The sequence below is a fragment of the Myotis daubentonii genome, chromosome 5 (assembly GCF_963259705.1).
Source record: "Myotis daubentonii chromosome 5, mMyoDau2.1, whole genome shotgun sequence".
Taxonomy (NCBI): Eukaryota; Metazoa; Chordata; class Mammalia; order Chiroptera; family Vespertilionidae; genus Myotis; species Myotis daubentonii.
Genome location: NC_081844.1, coordinates 37,278,906 through 37,288,440, shown reverse-complemented (window position 1 = coordinate 37,288,440; position 9,535 = coordinate 37,278,906). Strand labels below are relative to the sequence as shown.

At 55.5% G+C, this 9,535-nt stretch overlaps 1 protein-coding gene across 2 annotated transcripts; it reads left to right on the top strand.

The window, feature by feature from the left end:
* Nucleotides 1-2,290: 2,290 nt before the first annotated feature.
* On the top strand, nt 2,291-9,101 carry SOX7 (SRY-box transcription factor 7). Of its 2 annotated transcripts, none has more exons than XM_059697599.1 (2): nt 2,291-2,742; nt 6,377-9,101. In XM_059697599.1, the coding sequence occupies exons 1-2, from the start codon at nt 2,505-2,507 to the stop codon at nt 7,294-7,296; spliced, it is 1,158 nt and encodes a 385-aa protein (XP_059553582.1). In that variant the 5' UTR covers nt 2,291-2,504; the 3' UTR covers nt 7,297-9,101. The 2 variants fall into 2 exon arrangements, with proteins under 2 accessions (XP_059553582.1, XP_059553583.1); XM_059697600.1 differs by lacking the exon at nt 2,291-2,742 and adding an exon at nt 2,890-3,384.
* Nucleotides 9,102-9,535: the final 434 nt, after the last annotated feature.

Genomic DNA, 9,535 nt, shown 5'->3' with positions numbered 1-9,535 from the left:
TAACGCAGGGGTCCTGGAAAACCCAGGTTCAAGCGTTTTCTCCGGAGGAAATGCAAGAAATTAAACGACTTGAAACAACAATCACGGCACGGATTGTCTCTGCCCCCGCCCCCGCTGTTTTCTCCGTTGTGGCCTTTGGTCTATGTATGGAATCCAACTTGCCTGCGCTGCTCTGTCCAGGGTCTGCGTATCCTCCTAACCTGGTGCCGGGCGCGGCCCCACTGCGTGCGCGTTCTGCTCAGGAGCCGCGCTGGGAGGGCGCCAGAGGCTGGCGCCGGAACGGGATGCCCGCGGCGGCAAGGGGGCGCTGTCCCCTAGGGGCCTCTGACCCTGTGGTGGAGCACTGTCTCCGCCCTGGAGGGCGGTGGGGTTAGAAAAAGTCGGAGCCAAATTCTTCCTGGGGTCCCCGGTTGCAGCGCGAGTGCCCCTGCCCGGATCCCTCTCCACCCCTTACCCTTCCCGTTCCCTAAAGAGCTGCCCTTCCCCGGACGGGCGCGGCCCTAGCTCCCCGCCGTTCCCAGAGCATTCCGGCCTGGGATTTTTCTAAAGGAATTTCTGGCAGAGGGGTCCAACACGGGAAATGGCTTAGGCCTCCCGGGGTAGGGAAGCCCGCCTAGACCGCGGACACATTCTCTCCGCAAACCTGCCCCACCCCACCCTGCTCGGCCCCGGCGCCAGCCAGCCCCACCGCTCCACCTCGGGTTCCAGGATGCTCTCTGGCTGCAAAGCACCCACTTTCCAGCTCGCTCTGCGCCGTGCCCGGCGCCCTGGGCTGGTCAGCCCCGACCCAGAAGAGCAGCAGGCGGAGGCCTACGGTACTGCTTCTGGATCCTGGCTGGAAGGGAGAGGAAAATTAGCGTTTTATTTTATGCAGAGAGCCCGTTCTCGGATGAAAATTAAAAGGGACTTTAGAGATTAAAATTGGGACTTAAAAACCGACAAGTTGCGTCTCTCCATCCATTTGCCGGGTTTTGGCCGCGGGGCGGGTTCGGGAGTGCATGTTGCGCACAAGGCGCCTATGAACCCAGTCCCTGCGCGCTGGGGTGTTTCAACCCGGACTTAGAGTCACAGGCTCTCCATCCAGAGTTCTTTTAACATCTGCCATCAAGTGTAGAGCTTGAACTTCGCATACATTATTTCATCGAAGCTTCACAACAGCCCTGTGAGATCAGTCTTATTATCATCGTCCTTCTTTCAGGATTAGGAAAGGGGGTTTAGAGAGATGCCCGACTTGCCCTGAGTCACGAATTAGGTAACACAGACACCGAAGGCAGGCCCGGACTCCAGACCCTCAGTCCTCCCTTGACAATGCTACCTCCCTTCTGGGTCGCTTCTGCGGAGCACCGCACAGGAGTGGGCACAGCAGTACTTGTGGGTAGAATTCCAGGACCTAGTCAAGCCTTGTCATTGCGGTGTTTCAGACAGTAGCGTGTGTCACTCTAAGCCGTATTTACTCATTTCTTCATTCACTTATTCGGCGGTGCCTGTGCGCCTACTGTGCGCCAGCGCTGAAGTTAAGAGCCAGGGGAACAGTCCTACTCACGCGAAGCAGGGTGACACGGAGATGTGGTCGCCCCATGGGTGTCAGGACGAGGGGAACTCGGGAGCTCCAGAGCTGGTGGGAGGAGAAAAGAGAAGCTACAAGAAGGGGATTCTTTGAGAGAAGAGCTAGAGGCAGGGGAGCTGGAGTTGGGTGGCGAGAGGCGGGTAAGAAGAGAGAAATCAGATGGCAGAGGGAATAAAAACTGAGCGCGCAGCCCTGGGCGCTGCGGGGACGTCGAGGGGGGGCCCGCGTGGGTACTGCCTAGAGCCCGATGCGGGATCCAACCCCAGCCCTTGTGAGCCTCTGTGGCCACCAAAGTTGGCTGGGGGCCCGGGTCATTGTACAAGGCGTGTGTTCTCTTAAGAGCGACTCCCCGGGGGGCTCTGGGGTTCATGGTCAATGCCTCTCGCGCCCGGCATTCCCAGGGAAACCTGTTGGCGTCGGTTCTCCGCTGGATCCCATGCCCGGGAGGAGTTGGTGGAGTCTGGCCCGTGGAGGCCGCGGCCAGAGGACTGGGTCCGGCTCCTACTCTCGGCGACGTGACCGCGGGCGTTACCCGCCTCCCTGCTCTGCGGCACCTGCGCCGGGAGCGGGCGGGACGGGAGGCGGCCCCGGGGGTGGGGGTGGGGGGCGGCGGGGCGCGTATCCCCGGGAGGGACCCGACAGGCGGAGGGGCGGACTGGGGGCGGGCGCAGGGAGGCGGCCCTCCTTTCCTCTCCGGCTCCGGGCAAGTCGGCAAGTCGGAGCGGGGACTGGGAGGTCGGGGACACAGGGAGGGGGCCGCGCCGAGACGGAGGGAGGGGCCAGGCCGCCTGCGAGAGTCATTGGAGGACGGGGCCGCCCGAAGCTGATAAATAAGGGGCCAGGCCGCGGCTGCGGGCCAAGTTGGACGCCCCGACCCGTGCGAGGGCCAGGTCAACGCCGGCCCCGCGAGGCGAAACGAGACGACCCCCGTGCGGCCATGGCCTCGCTTTTGGGAACTTACCCGTGGCCCGAGGGGCTGGAGTGCCCGGCCCTGGAAGCCGAGCTGTCGGATGGGCTGTCGCCGCCCGCCGCCCCCCGCCCGCCAGGGGACAAGGGCTCGGAGAGCCGCATCCGGCGGCCCATGAACGCCTTCATGGTGTGGGCCAAGGACGAGAGGAAACGTCTGGCGGTGCAGAACCCGGACCTGCACAACGCCGAGCTCAGCAAGATGCTGGGTGAGTGAGCGGGCGGGCCGGTGAGCCCCAGGTCGCGGGCCGGGGGGGCAGGCAGAGGCCGCCGGGCGGGGGGGAAGGTGGGGGGCGAGCGCACAGAGTGCGGCCGGACCTGGAGAGCAGGGACGCTGGGAGCGCGGGCGACGCGGTGCCGCCGAGGCTGGGCATCTGTGCGGCCATGGGCGCGAGCGCGGCGACTGGCAGTCAGAGCAGGGGCGCCTTGGCAAGGCACAGAGTGAAACAGCTTGGCCCTGGGGTGGCCAGGGAGGACAGGAGCGGGGTTGGGGGCCCCAGGGCACGGGCGGGGCAGGGCTGTGTCCGGGTCCGGGTCGCCGCGCTGCAGAGACCCGCACACGCGGAGCGGTCGGGATGGACGGGAACGCTGAGATGGGTTGGAACTGGCCTTCGCTAGGGATACGAGTGGGAAATGCATCTTTCCCTGAACTTGACCACTGGCACCATCAAAGAGGGAGGTGCTAACTATTCTTAACGAATATTCGTGAAGAGAGACCTTGCGGAACGCTTTCCTGCTTGAACTTTATCATGAAAGCAACAGCGAACCGTCTATGCAAACAGACTCCATTGGAGACTCCCTGTCTCGGCCGCAGCGGTTTAGTTCATTTGATCCGGATACTCCGGGCGCCGGTGAGGGTCTGTGTGTCCCGCAGCCTGGCCTGGCCGCTTCCTCCGGATTGGGGTTGATGCTGTGCAGTCCCAGCAGGGGTGGTGGGACCCGGACAGGGATGAGCCCGGAGAGAGGATGTTAGGGCAGGTCGGAAAAAACAGAGTTCCTGCCAGGCTTTCTAGTCTCTCCCCTGTCTGGAGCTGAGCACTTTTCAGCTCCGCCCTACTCCTAACCCCTCAGCCCTTTCGCTGTGGTTTTTATCCATTTGAACTGGTGGGAGCCTTTCGAAGCTCTTCGTGAGCGGAGCAGACCCCAGGCCCCGTGAGCAGGGACAGTGTGTGGTTGTGGGAGGCTGGCCCTGCTCTCCCAACCCTACCAGACCCAGAACCAAAGAAGCCAGTTTCCTTTTTCCGTTGGAGTTTTGGGCTTCTTCCGGGTTGGAACCATGGACTGAGGACTGACACCCACTTTTCTGCTGGTTAAAGCCACAGGCCCACCCAGAGAAGGTCCCTTGGGCAATCCAGGTGCCCTCTCAAAGCGGCTGGTAGAGTGGTGGTTACAAAGAGCCTTCTACCGCCCAGCCTCCTGGTTAGCTTGCCCAGGACTCGTTAGGGAGCCATGTCTTAGTGAGCCTCTTTGCCTTAAAAAAATATTTAAAATTGTATTTTTACATGGTTGGCATAAAGACAAATGTATTAATATACACAACAAAACGTTTTCTTCAGTTTGAAAATTCATATTGTCCCTCAGATTGCTAAAGAGATGAAAACACTTTTTTTTCTTCGGGTGTGGGCCTCTAAAGATTTTTTTTGGTAAGCCCTAGACGCTGTTCCTAGATGCTCTTGTGACAGGGATAGAGAGCGGTTTCTGTTGCAGACCCAGGGCCAGAGACAGGAGAAGAACCTGGTTTGGGGAGCCTTATAGGATTGAGGCTGCCTGCTCCCAGGGAAAGGGCCGGCAAAGGGACTTGGGTGACATATGCCTCCTGTAAGCTGATCCCCACTCTCTACTCGCACTTAGGCTTTCAGAGGTTACAGTCCATTTTGCAGGAAAGACACAGATTCCTTCCTGCTTAACCACACGGCCCCTGGCACAGGGTGAGGGAAACCAACCTGGTGCTGCTTTTTCAAATAAGGTCTTTCTAATCTGTCCATAGCATGATCGATTTTCACCCCTCACCCCCGGGATCTCGCCCAGCCCGTTCCTTTCTGACCTAGGAAAGGAAGGGACTGGATGTGAGGGTCCCAGCTTTTTTTTTTCCCCCCACAAGCTTTCTAATCTGTAACATTAAAAACTTCACTAGGAACACTAGTATTTTGAGTATTTTATGAATGAGGAGGTGCATAAAGGCAGCTGCACATTTAGTGACATTTACAATTAACCTATATTTTATTAATACTGCAACATCCAGGTGCACTTAGAAACTAGAGTCACATTTTATATACTCAGTCCACAGACCGTGTGTGTGTGTGTGTGTGTGTGTGTTTGTGAGAGAGAGAGAGAGAGAGAGAGAGAGAGAGAGAGAGAATGAGTCTGGATCTTGGGCCTCTTGCACCAACTTTGTGGCCTCGGCCCCAGGCTGGGAACTGCGGACCAGCTCCAAATCCAGAGTTCCTAACACTTTTCAAGTTGCCCTTCTAAGCAACAGCCAAAGATATTACTCAGTGATGGTCAGAACAGTTACAGACTTTCATCCCAGTGGCAGAACACCTTTACTAATCCTCCCCCTCTCATCCCCTTTGAGGGCCTGGTGTGCAGAGCCAGCCAACATGGGCACAGGCACCGGCGGACAGAGGGTGGCCATACACACAGCTCTCCTCCTCCCTGTGCAGAGGGCTCCGGTGGGTGATGTGCCCCTTTCCTTCCAGGGCTGAGCAGGGCCTGTCTTCCAGGCTAGTGCCAGAAATTTCAGCAAACGGCAGAGTCCTGGGGGGACTTGTCAACGTTGTGGAGCCTGAGTTCACCTAGGAGGTAGCAGCCTCGGGGTCCAGCAGTGACCTTCAGAAAACCTGCAGCTGGAGGGATGTGCCATGCATGTAGAAAGACTGAATAAAGCTTTTACAAAACAACACACAAGTGAGGGAGGACAAATAGGAAGCACAAGCGCAACCAGCATTTTAGTCCCAGTGGGGCCCGTGTGTGATGCTTTTAAAAGAGGGAGTTTTGAGTTGGGTAGTATCACAATATATTTTCTAGTGAGCAAAACGGAGACCCGGGGAAGGTTGCTTCTGTATGGAGAGTCAGTGGCTGTGCAGGTGCCGCCTGCCAGGGTCAAGGGATGAGTGGGCACGTGTGTGCGTGTGTGTGTGTGTGTGTGTGTGTGTGTGTACATGTGTCTGCATGCATATGTGCATGTTGCAGGCAGATGCTTGCATTCTGGCCACGGTTGGGTCGTCAGACAACAGGGTCCTATTTGACCTTCAGATGTAAGGGATAATCATGTTACCTTAAGTGAGATCCTATCATTTAATTATTTCTGTGAAACTGTTAACTCTACCTGGGCCCCCTCATGGGGGGGAGGCCTGTGGGGTTTATGCCATAAGTAAATATTACACGATCACTCCCTGAGAAACAGCAATCATCAACGAAGGCAGAGAATCTTCACTGAAATGCACAAATTCTTAGAATCGGCTCTCCAAGGGTTAAGAGAACCCAAGTCCGTGTTGTAGTCCTTTTATATTGTTATCCTGTGGCTGACACTGGCCTTTTGCTGTGAGTCCCACATTCTTTCCATGTTTGTGTTGTCGGATGGCTTTTATTTGGGAGGTGATGTGAATGTGTGTGTCGTTGGCATGAAGTGGTGGTGCTCCGCGCAGGGGGGGGAGGTCGGTTTGGCGCCACTGTGTGCGCAGGATCTGGGCTGGGAAGAGGGTGCCTTCGCGCCCTCTGCGGAGAGGGGGACCCGCGGATGGGATGGGGGACGCTGTGTGCCTCGTGCTTGGAGGCACCAGTCTGAGACCGGTGCACTGGCCGCAGATACTGACAGGAGCCTTTTCTGACTTGCGTGAGCAGGAAAGTCGTGGAAGGCGCTGACCCTGTCGCAGAAGAGGCCCTACGTGGACGAGGCGGAGCGGCTGCGCCTGCAGCACATGCAGGACTACCCCAACTACAAGTACCGGCCGCGCAGGAAGAAGCAGGCCAAGCGCCTCTGCAAGCGCGTGGACCCCGGCTTCCTCCTGAGCAACCTGTCCCGGGACCAGAACGCCCTGCCCGAGAAGCGGGGCGGCAGCCGGGGGGCGCTGGGGGACAAAGAGGACAGGGGTGAGTACTCCCCGGGCGCCGCCCTGCCCAGCCTCAGGGGCTGCTACCACGAGGGGCCAGCGGGCGGCGGCGCCCCGGGCAGCACGGACACGTACCCCTACGGGCTGCCCACGCCCCCGGAAATGTCACCCTTGGACGTGCTGGAGCCGGAGCAGACCTTCTTCTCCTCCCCCTGCCAGGAGGAGCATGCGCACTCCCACCGCATCCCGCACCTGCCCCGGCCCCCTTACTCCCCGGAGTACGCCCCCAGCCCTCTGCACTGCCGCCACCCCCTGGGCTCCCTGGCCCTCGGCCAGTCCCCGGGCGTCTCTATGATGTCCACTGTCCCGGGCTGTCCCCCGTCCCCTGCCTATTACTCCCCCGCCACCTACCACTCTCTCCACTCCAACCTGCACGCCCACCTGGGCCAGCTCTCCCCGCCTCCGGAGCACCCCGGCTTTGACGCGCTGGATCAGCTGAGCCAGGTGGAACTCCTGGGGGACATGGATCGCAATGAGTTTGACCAGTATTTGAACACTCCTGGCCACCCAGACTCTGCTGCAGGGGCCGTGGCCCTCAGTGGGCACACCCCCGGCTCTCAGATGACACCCACGGGCCCCACAGAGACCAGCCTCATCTCGGTGCTGGCTGATGCCACGGCCACGTACTACAACAGCTACAGCGTCTCATAGAGCCGGAGGCCCGCCCAGCCCTGCCTCCGCCCAGCCCTGCCTCCGCGCCTGGGCACGGAGCTATGGACCTGCGACCTGCACATCTGCACCGAGGGACCCTCAGCGAACCGGCTCTGCAGATCCCAGTACCCTCTCCATCCCCTTCCTCCCCGGCCCCAATCCCCTCCGCCTGCATTTTGAGTATATTCCTTCAAATGCGTTGTCATTGGCTACACCTGGGAATAAGGCCAGGGAGTTTTTGAAAGACACAGGTTCCAGGTAGAATTTTCACGGACCTCTCCTCCCGGTTCCCATCTCAGAAATAACTGTAAAAAGCCCAGCAGCATTCCCACCTGGGAGCCGTGGGCTGGGATCCAGACACCCAGGATCTGCCTGCAGAGGTTCTGGTGATACCCTGACTGGCCTCTCCTTCCCTTCCAGCCTGCTCCCCACCCCCATCTGCAAAGTGGGGGACAGATTTAACACCCAAGGTCCCTTCTGCTCCAGGGTTTTCTGATTTAGGATTCTCTCACGGCTAGAAGGAAAATAAAGGTGGCCCCAGGAAGCTCGTTGAGGTGTAATCTGGGATAATTTCGTGTGCACAGCCCAAGGACACAGGGCTTTCTGCACTTGCACTGCCTTCCAAAATGATCCTACTAGTCAATTTTCCTTCCAATTTGAGGGAAAAACACACACACTCATCTTGATTTGGGGAATTAACCACTGAATTACTGAAAATGAGATTGTATTCAAGCTGCATTTTTAAAAATGTTTTTTTTAGACAAGTTCTTTTTTCTTTTGTGACACATTTCAAGAGAATATACACAGCCTGAATATATATAGTCAGGGTGTAAGAGATACACGACATACACACACCTTCATGCACACCTTTACATGCATGTCTGTGTGGCCTAAATCAGATACTCTTGTTGACATTGGCAACGTTTTGTCAACTCCCTCTTCCTATTGACCCAAAGAGCAAGGAACCTAAAAAGAATTTCCTCTGATCTGAATGTGTTGGTTTCTTGAGCAAAATTTCAGCACACCCTCCCCTCTGCAAATGCAAAGGGAGCTTTCTTCCCACTGTCTCCATCTCCCTCTCTCCCTTTCCTGGGATTTCTTTTCCCCTTTGCTCTTCCTCCACCCTGAACTGGCCACTAATTCAAAGGTCCCCTGACTTGAAAATTCCAAGCTCGATTCCCATGGCTGGGATGGGAATCCCTCCTCCTCACCAGCCCTGCTGGTCCTTTAGGTAACATCTTCAGACAATACTTCGAAACAGCTTCTCCTCTACACCTTCAGGGTGCTTACTTCCCAAAGAACAGAAGCCCACTGTGATTGGGAAGGTGTTTCTGAGCCCTGCCCCTGCCCCCAGAACATTTCTATCCTCTCAGACCTCCTTTGAAGGAACTTGCCTAACAGGGAGCGAAAAGGCCGTTGTTGGTCTTTTGATGTCTGCATATTATTGCCTGTATGAAATATGTAAGTGTTTTATATATTCTCTTATTTTCACCTTATATTTTGTATTGTTGAAAGTTCCTTTTTTTTCCTTCCAAGGAGTCCGATTGTAAAATCACTTATAATACATGATTAATCCTTATGCTATTACTGTATATAATGTTTGGTAATAAATAGTAAACCATTGACAATACGATTGACTGGTGCAGTCCAGAACGTGTATCAATAATCTTGTAAAACATGATCACAGACATTAAGCTAAACTGTTCCTTTTTTTTTTTTTTCTAAAAACTACACATGGTTTGGAACGGTTGTAGATATTGTTTTGTCTAAGATATTTAATTTAAATAAACCTTTTTGTACCGTGACCATTCTATCATTTGAAATCAAGTTGTGCCAAAAGAGAAACGTTTTCGAGTGAGGCAGAGATAGCATGCCCAGCGCTACTGATAGTATTGGGCCAAATGTTTTCCACGTCAACTTTTATTTTTAATTTAAAGAAGTTGTTATTTGTAGGGGTGGCTTACTTTATCTTTGAGTTATGGTGGAGACATAAAGCCTGGTATTACACATTAAAAACAGCGTTGTTATTAATAATAATGAAAGAAAAGAGCAATTTATAGCCTGCTGGCAGGACAGTTTTCTCCTTAGGGTGTCTTCATACTTGAAAAACAGAACTGTGTGTTATCTCAAGATAGGAAGTAAGTTCTGCCCAGGTCATTGCTTACTTAAGGCTACCACAGTTTATTTATTTATTTATTTTGAAGCAGTCTTGAAAAATGCCTGGGTTGCCCTCTCCACT

Coding starts and splice junctions, on each gene's coding strand:
- SOX7 (XM_059697599.1), top strand. CDS start 2,505: ATGGCCTCGCTTTTGGGAACTTACCCGTGGCCCGAGGGGCTGGAGTGC. Junction 2,743..6,376: donor CGAGCTCAGCAAGATGCTGG/GTGAGTGAGCGG, acceptor TTGCGTGAGCAG/GAAAGTCGTGGAAGGCGCTG.